This window comes from Aulostomus chinensis, chromosome 13 (assembly GCF_037954235.1).
Source record: "Aulostomus chinensis isolate RoL2024-O1b breed Wild chromosome 13, RoL_Achi_v1.0, whole genome shotgun sequence".
In the NCBI taxonomy this organism is placed as follows: domain Eukaryota; kingdom Metazoa; phylum Chordata; class Actinopteri; order Syngnathiformes; family Aulostomidae; genus Aulostomus; species Aulostomus chinensis.
The window spans coordinates 16,158,148-16,178,014 of record NC_141332.1 but is presented as its reverse complement, the minus strand read 5'-3'; the positions used below and the strand labels follow the sequence as shown (position 1 = coordinate 16,178,014).

At 43.8% G+C, this 19,867-nt stretch overlaps 1 protein-coding gene across 2 annotated transcripts; it reads left to right on the top strand.

Moving 5' to 3' along the window:
* Nucleotides 1–322: 322 nt before the first annotated feature.
* On the top strand, nt 323–19,493 carry LOC147251165 (catenin delta-1-like). 2 transcript variants are annotated; one of them, XM_086221641.1, is made up of 23 exons: nt 323–445; nt 520–650; nt 6,082–6,218; nt 7,826–7,989; nt 10,596–10,664; nt 10,751–10,870; nt 11,010–11,272; nt 11,543–11,824; nt 11,934–12,174; nt 12,266–12,488; nt 12,623–12,815; nt 12,921–13,038; nt 13,122–13,278; nt 13,451–13,468; nt 13,797–13,865; nt 13,993–14,120; nt 14,411–14,561; nt 14,674–14,866; nt 14,989–15,197; nt 15,361–15,402; nt 15,495–15,562; nt 15,784–15,838; nt 17,855–19,493. In XM_086221641.1, the coding sequence occupies exons 4-23, from the start codon at nt 7,831–7,833 to the stop codon at nt 17,911–17,913; spliced, it is 2,817 nt and encodes a 938-aa protein (XP_086077767.1). In that variant the 5' UTR covers nt 323–445; nt 520–650; nt 6,082–6,218; nt 7,826–7,830; the 3' UTR covers nt 17,914–19,493. The 2 variants fall into 2 exon arrangements, with proteins under 2 accessions (XP_086077767.1, XP_086077768.1); XM_086221642.1 differs by lacking the exon at nt 15,784–15,838 and having other exon boundaries at nt 326–445; nt 17,855–19,492.
* Nucleotides 19,494–19,867: the final 374 nt, after the last annotated feature.

Sequence of the window (19,867 nt, the reverse complement as noted above, 5' to 3'; positions counted from 1 at the left end):
AAGCTGTCAAAATAGTAAAAATGTCAAAGTATGACTCATGCTGTGTCCCTGAATGATTCACTGGCTGTGTTTGATCACAAATCAGGTGATTATTACCAGCAGTCTTCTACTGAAACCACACAAGTTGTTGCTCACTGGAAGCGGTCTGATGTACCAACAGTTTTGTCGTGTTAGTGTGGAATGCTGTTCATGTACTTCCACAAGAAACGCTGCTTCCTCCCAGGCTATTGTTCTTGGGCAATCAATGAAGTGACATCAGTGTGTGTGTTCATGGGAAGGAGAGGGAGCGACAGACGGAAATAAATGGGAGGAGAGAGGAGGCTGCAAGTCAATCCCCCGATTACCAGTTCGAAACCACAGGGTTTTATGCTATTGTTTGATCACAGGCTGCTGTATCTGAATCCGGTAGCCGCTAAGCGGTGGATAACTTGAATAGAAGACACCTGTATGCGAAGAAGAAATTGTACGTGCGCCGTCTTTACGGTAACTCGCTTGTTGATCCCGCCCTCTCTTTGATAGCAAACTCTGTGATGTCGCTTCGTCGTTAACGAGCTTGACCCAGAACCCAGGGAAGGAGGGGGAAAGAGGGGAGAAAACATACCTAAATCGGAGTAGTCTGGAAGGGGTCGGGGCAAGCTTCACGCTGACAGGTGAGTTAAATCAGAAACGGTAGGAGATGGTTTGCATAACGGTGCTTTTTACTGATAGTGGGTGCACTGCAGCGTTGGCAAAGGAGTGGTCACATCATCGGTAATGTTAGAACACGGTTCACCGAGGCGAGCTGTCCCAAACTTCATGCCTTGGTTCTGTTTTCTATCATGACCGAAAATGATACACCCTTTGTGATTTACTGCAATTGATAATATCGTGCAAATTACCCCCAAACGACCGCTTATCTCAACACAACCGCAGCTCTCGCGGCTAATCTGGTGTTTGCTATGCTAACGCTAGCCTGGCTTCTGGCACCGCTCTCAGTCAGCTATGTGGGTTATTGTGATGCTAACTTAGCAGGACAGCCAAACCAGGTCACACGGGTGCTGAGCGAGCATTCTGGGCAACTGGACTGATTTGATATCCAACATTGTCATTTATCTTGGTTGTAGCGTTAGCACACAAACACCGAGCAACTCGATGCTCAAATGCGTGTGTCTTTGTTCGTGAGAGTCATTCTATACTTGTGACTACCTCTGGGTTTTAGCGACCAGCTCCTGCCCTAGATTGCTATCTTACGTTAGCAAATCAATTCATGTAGATGAGGGGACTGCTAACCGTTAGCAGCTAGGTGGAAATTGGATCTTGATGTGAATAAAACCTCGTTTGGCGGTTTAGTTTGTAACACTGGAAAAGACTTGGTTTACGTCCATCGTTTCGCATATTTTCTCTTTGTTAGGATACTGCTGTTGAACTTGTCTCTTTTTTTTTCTTCGTTTGAAACGTCTTTCTGTCGGGAGCATGGAGTTCTACCGTAGCAGATAGGTTGAATCACCTGGATGAATATCAGTTTTAGGTAACTGGAAACCTCTTTGTTTAAAAAGACACCCTAATTCTGTTTCGTGTGACTGAAGGTGGTGGTCTGTCATACAGGTTGGGGTTTGAGTTAATGAACCTGCTGGGTGGGTCCTGTGTGAACTTGTTAAGGTAGTGAAATACTTGGGTGGGGACAACTGTCAGCTTGAGTGTAACACAACTTAACTAGTTGTGTGTTTCAGTGCCGTGCGCCTCCCTCGTGGGCTTCATGACTAAGTTAACTTAAATTTACACAATTCATGTGTGCCTGGCAGACTGCTGTGCCACTGCTGATGAACCCATTTGCAATTGAACACCCATGTATCACCCCTTTCTTCACCGCTTGCCTCCAGGTCATTGTTTGATTGTTGATGCATGCTTCCCACTGCCGCCTGCAGTTGTGTCTGTTCTCTTGAGGTGTGCAGGTTAATCTGCAGTGGATTAAAGTTTGTGTTTGTCTGCGTCCGTGCACCCATGTTAACATCATGCATGTATATTAGGTTGTAAGTGGATTAGTGGGCTAAAGCTTCAATCCCATTACACGCCACGCTCATCTTAAACTAGCACCAGTGGCATCAGACCAACTTATTGACAAGTTTCTGCATCGCTTTAATTTAAGATAACAGGTGTGCATTTTTAAAATGAATTTGTTTTACGGTGTGATTTTTGCTGGTCATGGCAGGTGACGGTGCTTATTGGGTGAAGCAGAGTTTCATTAAGTCAACAAAGGCTGCAGTGTTGGTTACATGCGTGCATCGCCACAGATGTCTTCTGACAGGGCCAAGTGAGTCATGCGGACTGATGATCCTGATACAGACGAAGCTATGTGACTTGTGGTGTGTCAAGGCATCTTATGTTGGAGGTGTGTGTGTGTGTGTGTGTGTGTGTGTGTGTGTGTTGACCCTCTGCTTGACAATTTGACCTCCTGTCCTGTCATGTTTCAGATGGCAAAACATGACTCGTTTGCTCCCTTGTTCAACCATTCTAATGGTGTTTTCGAGAAGAGATCGGTATTTGTGACAAAGGAGGTTTCAGTTCTGGATATTTTCACTGCTACTGTACTTTTTGCTTCAATTCCTTTCTGAAATTTCTCACTGCTCTCTTTTTATTCAAGTTACAGGAAGTCAAGAAAAATTGAAGATGAAAATAAAAAATGACGACAATCAAATATAGCTTGAATTTTCTTGATGTAGAATCAAAAACACAAAGGAATGAAATGGACGATCATAGAAGTTCAGTGTTTTCTGCAAGTATTTACGGTTAAGGGTCTGCATCCAGTAAATGAGTTTTTCTTGACTCATGCTTTTAGTGTGACAGTCAACAGAGTCCACACACAATTATAAGACCAGGATGTTGTATATGTTCAGTCATGACAGTTCAGTGAGAAATGTAGAAGAAAAAGCAGAACAGCAAACAACAATATTGGTAAAGTGGGAAGTGGTTTGTGGTCGCATGATAAAGGGACTGACTGAAGGGGATTTTCACCACGAAAAGCCAGTTAATGGAGCCGTCCAATAATCAGCAAGCGGTGTATTAAAGCATACGTGCTGTATAGGCTCTCCTGGTTTACGCGTCTGTTGAGGAGATTGGTTCTTGGCTAACCACTGTAGCGCTCGCATCCCTTTACTCATCTCTGAAGTCGAATCCATAACATCCTGTTTCTCAGGAAGCGGGTAGAAGGGGAAAGGGAGGAGAGTGGCAGTGGGACGGCGCTGATTGTTTTCATTGTTCAGCGAAACTTACCGCTGACCTCCAAGGCCAAAACTAACAGCTGTGAAAGGAGGGGACGGGTGGAAGACAGAAGTCAAACATGGATACAAACAAATACCATTTGCACTTTTTTACAGGATACCCTTCTCGCTCTCAAATTCTTTTCTCACTTCAGCTCATCGTTCTCGGTTGGACAAACTTTGCATTGTTCCACCAACCTCCCAGACTGACAGCTGCAAATTCCCTCTCCTTGCTGTGGTTAAACCACTGTCGCATTCCCAAGTGCACTTGCCAAGAACTATCACTCGCAGGTCATAATTCTTGTAAGACTGACAGCTTTGCTCGTTAGTTGAAAAAAATGATAGCGTGTAGCATGTTGATACTGATGATTATTTGTTGTGTTTGACATGAGGAATCCAATTAGGGGAAGTTGGCAGAAGATTTTTGACACTTAAACTTGACTTTAGAATGCAGCAAACAGACCTGCTAAGGTCATCTCGCTGTGGATGAGTGGGTGGGCTGCTGTGCTGAACTGGCAGGAGACAATGTTAGGAATGTAAGATTAGCTTTTATCTTTAATTCGTCTCTCCTTGCCTCACCCCCCCCCCTCCCTTTTGCTCCTGCTTGCCCTCTCACTCTCATTCTGTCTTTTTCACTATTTGTTTGGTTCCCTTTCCGTCAGCCTGTCTGTAGGATATAATAGCAGCCCTGTCCTGGCTCTGACCATATATGGGCATGTGTGGTACAGGAGGGTGGTTTTCATTTGCTCAGGTGGGAGGTGATGTCTATGGGAGTCATTTTGTTTAGTTGGTCATCTTTAACCCTGCATGCAAATCAGACATTTGGTCTTTTTTTTTGCCCTCAGCTACACACTCGTGCCACTCCTTGTTTTCTCGTCAGGCCATCCAACTTTTCCTCCCTTTTTCCCACACTCGACACGCCCCACACTGGGATTTTCCCATTTTAAGTCATGTACGTGGGTTCATCAAGCCCGAGTGTATGTGTTAGTCATTCATTTGATGGACATAAAGGAACAGATGCCACCTCTGCAGGCTTCATTTTTACCAGCCAAAGAGTGTTGTAATAGTCTTTGGAACAGTGATATCATCCTGTCTGTCTCTTTATCTGCATAATTTGATGCCGGCGAAACTATGATTCACGATCTGTCACTCTTTCATGCAACATTTACACCTAAGCTCATCATACAGGACCACAGATAACCTCTATAATCATTATCAATTAATCTGATTATTTTCATAATTAATCAATTAAAACAAAGAATCTACCATCAAAATAGTTCGTTTTCTTTTTTCAGCTTCGAGCACTGCAGTATGAGCGAATGTCTAGTTGTTTGTTATGTATTCAAACACCTGGATCTGTTTGTTGCCCAAATCACTTTTAGTTTACAGTCCTGTTTCTGTTGGTTGGAGTGTGTTGGCTAGACAGAGAGGGAGACTGAGACTGAGAAACTGAAATTTGGTCAGTCCTCTACTCTACCTTGTCCAACCAGTCATGCAGGTGTGTGTGTTGGGGGGGGGGGGGGGGGGGGGGCAAGTGACTGTTTATTCACCTTTCAAGCCAATGCTGACGGAGAGCTGGGCTGCTGCCGCCGTGGGTGTATCCACTGATAAGAAGATCTGAGTCTCTACTTGTTTGGCTTTGAAATAACAATGTCTTTCTCTCGGAGCTCAGCCAAGATAACAACAAGGGTGGCCCGGTGTGTTTGTGTGTGAAATTCAGAGAATCTCAGTGACATTGTAGCCAGAGGTAGATGAAAACCTGATGTGGAAAAAGGTACAAAGAGAGAAGATAATCAAGTTGTACAGATTTGTTTTTACAATACAACATATCAAGTAAATTTTAGGAAATCACACTTCAGGATTCTCAAGGGCTGAATTTTAGAGGACATTTTTTTTCTGAAAACAAGATAATCAAAATCAAATAATATTCATGCCACTTTCAGTTTCTCAATAATGCTTGTTTTTATTTTTTAATAAATTAATGCGGTGCAAATTATTCCTTTTACAGTGGTGGGTTTTCCACCTTCCTTAAAAGCTCAGTAGCATGTACGCCACACAGCAATATAAGAATACTAATTTGTTTTTGCATAGATTTAATGTTTTGATTTCATTGGCTCGCTTCCATTTTTTGTGTATTTGCAGTTGGATTTTGTATTTTGAGTTCAAGGAAATGGTCAGCTGATTTTAGCCCGATGTGAACCTTCTTTTTTATGCGAGCAGTGCTGCAATAATTTCATTAAATATATATATATATATATATATATATATATATATATATATATATATATATAAAATACATTCCACAAATTATTAATTCATTTGAATCTGAAGAGAAGTGCATCTGTGTCTTTCCCCCTCATATCACCAAGTATTACTCCCCTGTATCAGACAATTAATCTGCTTCTTTGTGGCTCCAAACAATCCCGACTGTATCAGCCTCAAAACATCTGTGTCTAATGGGTAAAGCTGGAGGGCGAGATGACATGGGCCACAGGAGTTATGCCTCTTGGAAGATGTTATTATCTGTGAACCCTGTTAATCCTTTTGCTGAAAGTAGACGTTCTCTAGCCCAGAAGGAGCTGCACGTTGGTCAGCTTCTCTTCGCTAACTGCAGTCTACAGGCCAAATGTTGAATAAATACAGGGTGTGTCTAAAGGTTGGACAACTCGCTGTATGTGTCTTTGCGTGTCTCACTGTTTTTTGTGCACACAGAGCAAACACATCCCGTTGACATACATGTATGGTATTTTCACTGTGTTGCCATTTGTCAGAGGTGCCCTAACTAACACATCTCCCTCTCTGTACTCTTTTTTTTTTTTTTCCACCTCCATCTCTCTGGCTGCAGTTCTTTCCTCCCTGTTGACCATCTAGTTTCTGGGCTTTGGTGGTTAAGTGAGCTTCTACTCATGAGCAACTAGAGATCGACCTCTGACCTTGGCGTGATCTCTCACCTCTTCTGTCAAACTACGCTTACAGGTGAAGGTGTGTATTTCTATGTTTTCTCACTCTGAAATGAGCTCTGCAGTTTGTTGTGTTTTATGCTTGACCCATAATGAGAAGTGCTTAGTTCCCTGAAATGAATGGTTGCATGTGTCATGATGATAAGCTTCCTCCTGCTAGCTGTGTATAAAAGGTGCTCATTGTCTGAAACCAGCCTGGTCCTGGTTATTGCACTCTGGTGTGTGCATTTGCTCAAAAAATTGAATCCTTATGAAGAAATTCACTCGCATGTGCACTTCTCATTTTCTCCTTTATCCTTATTTTTAAATTTGAGATTTTACACATGCTTTTAATTGCAAAATATTTATTTATGATGTTTTCCATAATTGTCTGCTGTCATAGAGCACTGCTATGGCACCTGCAGCGGAGCTATTACTGGATTCTTTTTTCAGTTTAGCGTATTAAGTATCGTGTCTCCCGAAGAACAGACAAAGACGACAGTTATTATTCAAATAATAAACAATAGTAATCTGGGAACACTTAATCGTACAACAAGCCTAAAATAAGATCAAGTTGCACAAAGTGAAGATAAAGAACTTTCATGAAGTCTTTATCAGTTCGAGTATCTCAGGAATCGGGATAATTGCTTCTATGCAGTCCCCAAAACTTCTCTTTACAGGATCTCAGTGGGTTGTCTTGGCCTCATTGCTTGTGTCCATAGATTCAATGAAATTCAGCAACATTTCATCAACTTGAAAAGGAAATTAAGGAACAGCAGGACAGAAATTTGCTTCCAAGCCAGTACACAATGCAACACTAACACAGATACACTGAAAAGTTGCAGCAGTGTGCCTGCGCTCCATCTGCTCACACTGATGTTGCACTCCACTGCTCATATTAAACTCACGATACTTTCCACATGTGTAATTGATAGTTTGGCATATGGCCGATTGATCATGCATCACGCCTGTCACACATGTTGCTGTAGTTTGTGTTGATACTGTTTTTTTGCATTCAGTTCTGGAGGCTGTGGTTAGCACGACTGAATTTGTGCACATAGAGCAGAAACGCTTTGCGGCAAGTATGATTTTCTGCTCCAGTGCAGCCAAATTTGGCCATAAATCACTGTGTCATAAACTCTGCACTGTTTACCAACAACCTCTGACAAGTACTCCTCTTGGTTCACAAGCACAGTTGAGCACATTGCTCCATCTGACTAGTGAAGTTAATGTCAGTGCCAGTGGTGATCTGTGGGGTCAAGTCCGTCCAGATTCCTACTGGTAAACTTCTTGTACCATTTATACAGCCCACCTCTCGTGTCAAGTAGAGCTGAATCATATCAATGTAATCAATAAATGTTAATTTGTGGTGTATTGATATTGTATTGAACAGCTTGGCAAATGCAGGACGTTTTGTCTGAGTTTCACTGTTGTGCAATATTTAAGGGTTTGTTGGCAGACAGAAGTACTTGCCGCCCCCACACAATTAAAATCCAAGTCAAAAGGCTGACAACTTCTTGATTTTTCAGTACTTTAAATGAAGAGCTGCGTTGATGCTTTTGTCAGGCAGTGCTGTGTGAGGCTGCATGGATGTAACGCGCCACCCCCCCCCCCCCCCCCCCCCCCCTCTCTTCCTTTGGGGCCATGTAGTGTGTATGGAGCAGTGTGAGAGCGCTGCGGCTCTGCTGGAGTCGGTCAGGGAGCAGGAGGTGCAGTTTGAACAGCTGACACGGGCACTGGAGGAGGAGAGGAGGAGAGTGGGCCTCCCCGCCACCAGCCCTTCAGCGCTGGGTCGCCCCCTCCCTCACACACAGGTAACACGCCCCAAACAAACAACCCTGTCCAGAGCCTCTCGTAGACGCCCATCCTTCGCCTCAGCTTTACATCGCTGTTGCTTTCATCCAAATACCTGGACTGTCATCAAGGAATTCATGCATCAGTTCCTCCTTCTGACATCCATCCAGCCATCAGCAAAACCATCTCTGTCTCTACCCCCGCCTCCTTACCACCAACGCTCACAACCGTTTGTGTGCATCATCATTTTCACGCAAGTTTGCATTTACGTTGCATCTTGCAAATCCATCTGCCGACCCTCATCTGCATATGCCTGCACATACTTTCACTAATTATGACATGCCTGAGACAGTCATCGCACACTTCCAGCATGCCTTCGGTGTCGCTCACCACCGGACAGATGCACCTTTCGTCAGCCTCTGATGTGGAATGTCAGACATTCCCCTCTTCCTGTTCCAGCATGTTATGGAATGCTGTCATCTGTCATGCATGTCGCATAGTTCATTTGGTACGAGTTTCTCAAGATGAGGGATTTAGTTTTATTTTCATTTAAATCATTTGTCAACCTCTTCAATTCATCACTTCTGTTTGTGTTTTATTCACATTTCTTCTTCTGTCTGCATGGGATTGTTGTAAATTGACCAATTCCCAGTATTCAAGAAGCTTTGTGATTAAATTGTAAAAAAAATGTACTTGTGTTTTTCTGCTTTTTTTTTATCAGATGTGGCCTATGGGTAAGGGCTAGGCAGTGTTATAGTTTGTAAAGGCTGGTTTTAGTCCACAGTCAGTCAATATATGTGCAAGAATATGATGAAATATCTTGATTTATCTCATTTTAGAGGTGAACTTTCTCACTTGTATTTTTTTCATGAGCAGTTATAAAATGATGAAATCTGACGATTTGATTCAAAACAAAATTTTAGATTCGCATCAAAAGTATTCAGTGGAGTTGTAAAACATATGTTGTTTTGTTTTTGTAGACTTGTGTTTGCCCTGACTCGTACTTTGTAGTTGTTGGGACGTTGGTTTGCTCTCAATTCAGCTGTTTAATTCCTGTTTTTTGGATGATTTGAGCTGCATACACAGGAACCAGAGCTTGAAATGTCCACGAGGGACCAAATGTCCACGATAAAATCAAAGGGCCTATTACTTTCTGTGCATGCAGCTTCAGAGGGTCTCTGACGTGACCATGCGTGCTAGGCGGCAGCAGCATGCACAATAAAACAAAAGACAAAACGGGGTTGACTCACAACATCATTTGCTTTGTTTTTCCAATTTATTCATATTAGTTTCTGCGGTGCTGTGTGGAAATCCAGATGTTTGTAAATTGCGCTCATATTTAGACACTAGTCTACATTATTCTTTGCTTTACTGCGTTTTTGTGATCAAATTCAGGGATCCCATCTGTTTTCTACATTGTTTGCCATACAAATAAAACCACATTTTCCTGAAATATTTATGTTTGGTAATAGAAAATAGCATCTGTGTTAGTGAATGTCCGGCTGGACAACAGAGACATTTTATTTTTGTTCCTTGAAGCTGAATCTGTCTTCCTTTTTAATGAGGTTAAAGAAACACTAACCTGGTTCGAGAAGTTTAAGATTCAGTCTGCTGTCTTTTTTTTTTTTTTATAGCTTTGGCATTTGGTTGTTTGAACAAGGTCCAACTGTTCCCATCTGGTCCCCTTGTTTAGTCTCTACCAATGTCTTGTTAATCAGTGAGTGGTAAACTACATTTAGGTGACTTTACTTGGGAAGGTTTCCATACGCAAAGGTCAGGCTGCTCAGTATTCATAGATACAGCCTTTGAGCTGTTGTCCTTGCAGATTGAGCTTAACTGTGTCCTTTAAATGTTTGACCTCCTCAGGAATTGCTTACATTGATAGCTCTTTGAATGTTTTGACTGTGTGCATTCTTGGAAAGAACATATTTGATTACAGGTGCAGATGGTGGACGAAGGTTAAGAAAGTGTGTGTTGTGCTGTCATATTCATAAAGATGATAATCACAAGGCCAAACCAGTGTTTTATTCTAGGCAGTGCTCTAAAAGCTGCACAGAGTTGTGTTTGTTTCAGGAAGGAACAGCCGTAGAGGAATCACGCCTTTCTTCTTGTAAAGCTACAGTCCGCACTTCCTATATTTATTAAAAAGCATTCCTGCCTCCTTGTGGACATACATTATGTCCAAATTCTACAATGGTTCACTTCTGCAAATGAAGTGGGAATCATTTTGCTCTGCAGTAGCACGGCAAGGCTGGAAGTGTTTCTGAAGGTTTTCAAAAGAAGCCCAGTTGTGTTGTTGTATTCAGCTTCAGGCTACTGCTGGTACAGTAACCGAGGCAGTTATGTGGCCCAAAACTGAGTGTTACTCAGGGTTAGTAACATGTCCATCTTATCCAGTGTGACAGTCATTGATTATATAACGGATTAGAGGAGGAGGAGGAAGAAGTGGGGTGTAAGGATGAATGGCTGCTTTCCAAAATGTCCTCCCTCATGTCTCGCAGTGATTCACAGACCATAAATAAAACGGGTGAAGCAGCAGTAACCTCACTTGAATTGTATCTCAGGAAAATGTTGTCGGCAACTTATTTAAAATTTTGACTCTTGTGTCTCTTCCTTTACATCCCAGAACGGGCGTTTAGGGGATGCAGACATAGAACGACTCAAACTGACAGACTCGTACATGAACGGCACACAGGTATGTGATTGCGTATGTAATTGATCTGTATTTCCGTATTATGTCCTTGATTATTTGTATGAATACTGTGTATGTGTGTGCTACAGTACAGAATGGTAGACCCTGCACACGGCACTCTCGATGAGAGCTACACACCAGAGGACGACTCCCAGGAAGTTCATTCTGTCTTTTCTGAAGAGGGGACCACACGGCGCTCAGACAATGGGGTAGGTGATATGATGCCTGCTTTACTACTTTTTCACAGGACACATTTGGCACCAACACCCTCAAGCCAGATCCAGGGAACTTAGTTCGACCACGGCATCACAACAAAAGTCTAATAATTTACTCACATCTTTGTCTCAGATGAAGAAACCCGTCTCGCGCACAGTCCTCCCCACTGACTCCATGTCAATCGACGGGGGCTTGTCTGTGTCTGGTATGGGGGGCTACAGCGCCACACTGGACCGTCCTTACAGGCAAGTGGGGGGTGTAGACTACCCCACTGCCACTGTGCCCAGAAACTACCACTATGGCCCTGTAGGAGGTTATGATGACTACCGCGGAGGCCCCCCTTCTGAGGCGTACACTAGCTTGAGCAGGGGCTCGCACATGGACGATCGCTACAGGTACAGGATCCCCCTGCACAGAATACTGCTTTTCAGATGTTTCCTCTCATTTGATATTCAGTATTGATTGCTTGGTAGTACAACCAGGACTCAGATCATTATTTATTTACACCTGAAACATGGTTGGTGTTATTGCTGGTCAGAAAGCACGATTGTGATGCTAGTTGACATGAACAGACGAATCTAGCTCAAATGCTGTTTATCATCCCACATCGTGTGTATGTTTATTGTGAACAGAATATCAACACATCTTTCTTTTTCTTTCTGCAGGCCAGTTGATGGCTACAGGACCCTGGATTCTGGTTACCGCGCCCCAAGCCGTCAGCAGCTTGACCCCTATGCAGCACAGCCTCAGGTAGGCAGGGGGATGAGGGCCTTGGGCTCGGCAATGGAGATGCGATATGGCCACGGCCACTACGGTCTTGAGGATGACCAACGGAGTGTGGGATACGATGACTACGGTATGGGGCCTCCACCCATGCACCCTGGAGGCTACGGGACGATGCCACGGCTGGGGCCTGGCCCGGGGGGCATGGACAGAAGACGACTCAGGTAAAACTCCGACCAGTGTCAGCTGTCATTGAGAGTGTGTATGCAATACGTTAGTGATACAGAGCAAAGCTGATGTGTAGTATTGAACGTGTTTCATCTCCTTGTGCAGGAGCTGTGAGGACACTTTGGATGGGGACATGGGGGGTGTTGATCCATATGCCTGGGGTGTTCCTGTGACGATGGAACGGGGCAGCATGGCTTCACTGGACAGCACACTAAGGAAAGCTCCTCCTGGCTCATGGAGACAGCCAGAGCTGCCGGAGGTGATCGCCATGTTGAACTACCGTCTGGATCCTGTCAAGACCAACGCTGCTGCTTTCCTCCAGCATCTCACATTCAAAAATGACAAGGTGACATAGTCGCAATCAAATATAGTATGGCAGTTTACAGAATGATTACAAATCCTTGACGTCAACAAGCTAACTGAAAATGTTTTTGCAGGTAAAATCAGAGGTGCGTCGTCTGAAGGGGATCCCAGCCTTGGTGTCTCTGCTGGACCACCCCAGCAAGGATGTGCATCACTCGGCCTGCGGAGCACTAAAGAATATTTCCTATGGACGTGACCCAGACAACAAGATCGCCATCAAGAACTGTGATGGAGTGCCAGCTTTGGTCAGGTTACTGAGGAAGACCCACGACCAGGACCTCACTGACACTATCACAGGTATCGCTGGTTTTATCAAACTGGTTTCACACCTGCCTCATTTGGCGCAGGTTTATTGTTTGAAAAATGTGTCGTGTGACTCCATCTTTATTCTGTTGCACAGCTTGTAATTTCCCTTGTTAATATCATCCCAGGCACCTTGTGGAACCTCTCATCCCACGATTCAGTAAAGATGGAGATCGTGGATCATGCTCTGCATGCCCTGGCTGACGAAGTGATCGTGCCTCATTCGGGCTGGGAGCGAGGGAGCAATGGAGGAGAGGAAAGCTGTAAACCACGCCATCTGGAATGGGAGACCGCCTTAACCAACACTGCTGGCTGCCTTAGGTACAAAACTGATCGATGGATGGAAAGCACAGATGATGTTCAGATTATTTTTAGACAAACATGCAATTATATGTTTGATTTTTTTTTTTCCCCTCTGTGCAACAGGAATGTGAGTTCAGAACGCAGCGAGGCCAGGCGAAAGCTGAGAGAGTGCACAGGATTAGTGGATTCACTCATGTACATTGTCCAATCACAGATCAACCGTAAAGATGTGGATAATAAGGTAAGTGGTCATTGCTAGTGCTAGTTTAACTGTTCGTATCATGACACCAAACCTTCACCTTGTCCCTGTATCTCTTTCTAAAGTTAGTGGAGAATTGTGTCTGCCTCCTGAGGAACTTATCTTACCACGTTCATCGTGAGATCCCTGGCTGTGAACGCTATGCAGAGACCACGCCCATCAACCACGGACCTGCACCCAGCAGTAACAAAGGTGGCTGCTTTGGCTCACGAAAGGGCAAAGGTCAGTGACAGACAGCTTCCTCAGGCCAGAGCTACAAGGTGTCTGCTTGTGAGTTTGGGGCTTGTTGGTGACGGAAACACCTGTTGCAGTTTTTCACTCTCTACCACTTTTTCCTCTTCTCTCTTTCCTCTCTCCTTGCTTTCTTCCTTCCACCCCTCCCCCTCCTTTATAGATGAGTGGTTTTCCAAAGGTAAGATTCTCCTTGGTGTTCTCATGAACTGCAACTGTTGACTACTCTCCTCATCACTAACGCAGAATGATGTTCACTGGAGAAATAAGAACGTCTAATAATATTGAAATCACTTTCCAGTACACAGGCATGATCACCTGACGCTACGCAGACGACATTGCATGGTCACAGTGCTTGTCTCTCACCGTTTGCATGGTTGCATTTTACACCAGTTCACTACAGTAGAGGACTGAGTCCATGTGAATGCTCATCTCAACCAATTTAACTTTAAGTCTACAACAAACTCAGTATTTCCTGTTTTCTGTCTTTATTTATTTTCTGTCTGCAGGGAAAAAGGATGGAGATGATGGGAGTTCAGACCAAGTTGACATTCCAAAGAGGACGACGCCTGCCAAAGGTGTGCCTCATTAGCATTTCTAGGAAATGATCTGTAAATAGTGATTACTAAATTAGGCTTCACATCAAGCTCAGTGTTCTCCTCCAACAAACTTAGTTATGCTTACTTCTCTCACTCTGCTTTTCAGGTTACGAGCTGTTGTTCCAACCAGAGGTGGTCCGTGTTTACACGTCGCTGCTCAGAGAGTCCAGGAACCCCTCAGTGCTGGAGGCTGCTGCCGGTGCCATCCAGAACCTGTGTGCTGGCCGATGGACTGTACGTGCTGTGACTAAACAGGGAAATCTGTGCTGCCATAAAGAAAAAAAAACCCGCAACAAATACTTAGTTTTCGTAATGTTTCCAGAAATTTCAAGGAGTCTTTTTGATCCAGTTCATTTAGATTATTCTTTGAGTCAACTGTGATAAATTCATAACAATCAACCGCAATACCCTAAAATGTTGCCTCAGACTGATTCTGTATCTTTTTTATTAACTGTCATTATTTTATTAAATCACAATGAATGTGAAGTAATTTTCACGACTTTCCTGGTTTTCTTGTTCCTCAGTATGGTCGTTATATCCGGGCCACCGTGCGTCTGGAGAAGGGTCTTCCCATGATGGCAGAGCTACTGGCTCATGGCAATGACCGTGTGGTTCGGGCGATGTCTGGGGCCATGAGGAACCTCGCCATCGACAACAGGAATTGTGAACTGCTTGGTAAGACTATGACTGTGAATGTCTTATTTTACTGAAAAGTACTGAAGTATTCAGATTCTCCCTAGAACGGTTTAGTGCATGCGTTTGCTGACTAACAGTATTTCCTCTTTAGGTTTGCATGCAGTGCCTCACCTCGTGGCCAACCTCCCTGGAGGCCAGAGCCAGTCTGGGCGTGCTCTCTCAGAGGAGACCGTGGTGTCTGTGCTGAGCACGCTCGCTGAGGTGCTTGGCAACAGTTTGGAGGCAGCAAAGGCCCTCCGAGCCTCACAAGGCATCGAGAGACTGGTGCTTCTTAATAAGGATGGGTAAGTGTGTTGTGTGAAGTAAGGCAAGTTGCTGCAATGTGTGACAGATGTGTGTTTGTTACTGCTGACCTGAACACAGGGTTGATATATTAAACACATCTCTACACCTGTGTGTGGTGCAGCAAGCGCTCTGATCGTGAGGTGCGAGGTGCCGGCCAGGTGCTGCAGCTTGTCTGGGCTCACAAGGAGCTGCGTCGACCTTTAGAAAAAGATGGCTGGAAGAAGACGGACTTCATGGTCAACTTGAACCCCAACACCAGCACCACCAACGGGCCCAGCACCCGAGCCAACGGCACCTATGAAGACAGCACCACGCCACTGCTGGACAGAGGTGTGTGTTAAAATTCTAGACAGACTTAATTTTACTGAAGGAAAATGTCAAGCAGTTCTAAATTTTGAGGGCAACACAAGACTCACGTGAGTTTACTTTTTAGTTTTGCACGTACATTTGAATATGTGAAGTTGAAGTTTGACTCCATTTTTCTCTGTTGTAGGGGAAAAGAGGGACATGATTCCACTGAATGACCTTGGCCCTGGTTAGTGCAAATATCATCGCTTCTTTTTATGATTACGCTCCACAGAAACGTGTTATGTAAGGCATCATCTCAATCTTGTCACCCTCTCCCAGAAGCTTACTCTACACTGGACCAGAGGGAGAGGAGACACACTCTTGATGAGACCACAGACACTTTACCGGTACTTTCTTTTGGAACATCATCATTAGCTTTCACATGTGTTGCTTACTTAACAACACTAACCCCTGATCGCCTGCATCACTCTTAAGAATTCCTGACTTAAACCTCTTCTGTTGGCAGACTTGAAAAGCCTCACAATTACTGACGTTTTTTTTTTTTTCCTTTTTTCAACTCACAACCTCTTCCCCTCTTCTCTCTCTTCTTTCTCTGGTGGTCTCTCAGCGAGGGGTGTATGGGGGAAGGAAGGGCTCCCTGCCCCTCTTGGACTCCTACGATGGTTAGCCCCTCCCCCCCTCCCCTCTACCCCCTCTGCATGTAACAGCATGGTATGTCCAACCGACCTCTCGTCCTGCATGGACTCTGAGATATGTTCCTCTGGCCGTCTTCAGACCTTATATTTACATGCGTCCTTAGTGATCTGATCACAAGTGGACAGCTCTTAAGTACTCGAGCGGCTTTGGAGTCCCTTTGTACAGACTGTTGCGTTGTTGTTTCCTGGTGCCTTTTTTTTTTTTAACCTTTAACTACAGAACGGCAGATTGCAGTAATGCTTTTCCCCAAAACTGTCCATCAGGAAATAGAAGAAGAGAGCAAATACAAAACAAGATGTTTTACACCCTCATCGTTTATGTCTGTGAGCTGAGATAATTGAGACACAAGTGAGTGGTCACACCAGGACATCACTTGAGCAGGGTGGCCCATCACTGCAGCCAAGGTCCCCTCCAAATGTGGTCTCAGGTGTCTCACGGTTTCCTGATGTCTTTGCCGCTGTATTTAGAGCTGTCCTCTCATGATCAGATCACCCGGGACAGATGGTGATGTCAGGTCTGATCAGGACCTTTCTCTCTTTATAATTTCACACCTTCAGGGAAACCTGGTCTTTGTCTGTGATTGTGTACAGGAAACTAGTTTCTACTGTATTCATATTAGACTAGAGAATCCCCCGGTGTGGTGTCAATGCTGCAAAGTGCTCCTTGTGTATTGTTAGTCTGGCAGTCGTGAGATGAAACCTGAGCTACTGATAAACACTAAGACCTTCAAGAGGAATAATTGTTTGTGCAGCAGTGTTGTCACAATACCACAATCTGACTATGATGCCATCACATTTTCACCGCGTAGAACACAGCGTTCCAAAACCCTTTAAAATGTTGTGCTTTGTTACTTGTTAAACAGGAGTTTAACTGTTGAATCGTTCCTCCTGTTGTTGTTTTTATGGCCTTCATTTTTTGGGGTGAGGTCTAAAAATAAGAATTGCGGGTGTTTTTAGAAGGCTGTCTTCTTATTAGAATTTAATTCAGTTACAAAAGTGTTTCTTGCTTTATTAGTTGCTATGGACACACACGCAACTGTGTTTCACCTTACGAAGTCCATGATGAGTATTCGCTTGCATGTCTCTCTCTCTCTCTCCCTACCTGCAGTCAGGAGTTTGTGCTCCAGGGCACCCTCTAGTGTTTGCTCCAGGTGTGAAATTATTCAGTGTTGGCAGCAGAGTTGGTATATTTATTAAAGTAATACATTGTTGATCACAACTCACTTTCCAGAGGTGCTCATGAGAAGCTACTCTTGTCAGAAACATTTGATGGAGTTTGCTGCCATGAACTGATGAATTATTTCATCTAATGACATAGGACACCGAGAACAAGGAATAAATACGTGTTTTAACAGATATAAACCCAGTGGTATGACAATTGAATTCAATTTTCACAAGTAACAGAACTGTGAGGCCAGCTACTCTTGACGAGGGTCCGTCCTCACCACTGTTATACCCCTCAAAGAGAAAATGATTATCTAGATGAGCATTTGAGCGCCTTCTCAGGTCTGATCTCCACAGGTTATGGGAACACAACTATTAAATGGCCACTCATGCAATGCCGTTTTAGTGGCCTGATTAAAACAATTTAACCCCACAACAGCTGCTGGCTTGGACAACCAGGTCATTAACGCCTGTAATGCCAGGTTGATTCGTCCTCTTGCAGGGGGCTCAGATATATACAGGCTGATGGAGTTGGTATTTCATTTGGGTCATGTGATCGTTGGGGGGGGGGGGGGGGGGGGCTATTCAGGGACAGACGCATCTGATCCGGATGTGAGTGTATGTTTGTTTAAAGTGACCTTAAACACAGTTTGCAGGTATAAAAAATGTTAAAAAGGCTGCAACTTTTTTTTTTAGAAGTGTTCTGTGGGGGTGGGGGTATTGTGACAGCACTGTGAAATAGGTTTCTGTGTTTGTTTTATGCTGAATAATTTGTTCTGGCTTTTTTAAATCAACAAAAATTTTCTTTATCCCTCCCAGAAAAACTGATAGTGTGCATCACCCAGACGGGGCCGTCCCTGCCCTACCACTGCTACTGAGGAGAGAAGATCCAGATGCACAGACTCTCTCTCCCTCTTGTCCCCCCCCCCCCCCCCCCCCCCCCGTCTCTGTCACCTGACAGACGGGACTACAAGATGAGGGTTGGCATCCAAAGAAAAGTGGTTGTGTTGTAGAAAAAAGAAGAAAAAAAAAGTAACACAACACACATGTACCAACACCTACTTTTTTTTTTCCAAAGTCATTGTAGCAACAGAAATATATTCCGTTTAAATTATAATTCTTCTGTAAAGGCAATCACCTTTGTTGACAATCATTTAATCCTGGTGTTGTCATCCTGCTTGTTCTATTTTTTTTTTTTCATTTGTGTTGCTATTATTAACATTTTTGGTTAAATCTGTCATGGTGGACTCATGGCTGCCAACATCCTAACTTCAGTGTAGGGTATATACTGTATATATAAACAAATGGGAGGACTGCGTTCGTATCGGCTGGTTAATTTGAATCAGAGCTGTTGGGAGGTTGAGACAGGCCGGCAGACTGAAGCGCCGCCGCCGCCCTGTGGATGGAGAATGTTTGTATAGGAGTTATTTTCCTGTCTAGATTTATTTTTTCTCTGTTGGAATGGACAAGAAAGAGCAGGTGTGTGTATATTTGTCATACAGTAAACCTGTGGCTGTGTGTGTATGTAAAATGGAAATGGACCTTTACAGTGAGTGCGTGTGCGTGTGTGTGTGCACAGATCAGACCCATAAAACCACACATCATTCATTTTGTCCGCTCATATTTTTTATCTTGTGCTCCCGTGACAAAGTTTTTGTTTTATCTACCAACTGCCTCGTTTTTGTGTTTGTTACCTTTTTTTCCCTCCTCGAGTGGGGAGAAGAAGACATTTTGAGCTGCTGTGTTTGAACTTTCTTGTCTGGATGTGGCCAACCAGATGACATCAGACGTGGTACTTGGAGGGGAAGCGGGGAACATACGCTACAAAGACCACTAACGTGTCCTGACAACTCGGCTTCTGAAACGGACAAATTCAAGAAAGTGAAAAACACGCAGCATGAACTCCCTCGTATCAAGAGAACACTATTTGCTGGTTGTTTTTTGTTTTTTTGTGTTTTTGTGTTGTTTTTTTTTTACAATGTAATCAGTCATATGTGCACAATAACATTTGTGTTGTACTGAGGTTTTTTACATGGAAAAAAAAATAAGAATGGGAGGCTTCTTCACTCAGAGGAGACTCGAGTTTGGGAGGGACGCATTTTAATTCGGGAGGTGAACAACAAGCACATTTTGGTCTGTGATTCATCTGGGGGGGTTTTTTGTTTTGTTTTTTGTACTTTTTTCACTTTACGTCTAGTTTATTTGTATTTTACCCTCTGTTTTTGGGTTATGTTTGGGAGTGGTGGGTGAGAGCATTATGTTCTTCTTAATTCCTGTTTTACTGTTGAGAAAAACTCATCTTTTTTTCAGTTCTCCAATCATAGAATATTTGTAATGTTGCCTATCCATGTACCATTCATACCTGCCTTGACTCTGAGCAGTTGCTTTTTTTTCAGTAAAGTATGTAACTGGTAATACCGTTGTTTTTATAAATAAAGATCTTTTCTTAGACAAGCTTTGGTGATGTGATTGATGGCGTGAGGTGAGAAACAACTGCTGTGTCACGTTGATAGATGCGTCTAATTAAAGAGCCTCTGTATCTCTTAGTAATTTCATCTCCTCGCTCTTGAAGCAGATGGCGAAGGTACAAACTTGTCACTATGTCAGACATTTGGTCCGCACATCAGGGGGATCCGGCGGACTTGTTCTACGTGCGCTAGTTATCAGCGGGAGTTATCTATAAAGTCGAGTGTCATCAACCAACCTACTGTCTCACTAACCAATAGACCTGCAAACACGGCGTCTCCAACACACCCGTGATGATGGAGAGTGACTTTTATTTGCGTGTGTGTTTGTGAAGCTACAACTAGTGAAAGTTGCAACTTTTCCTTT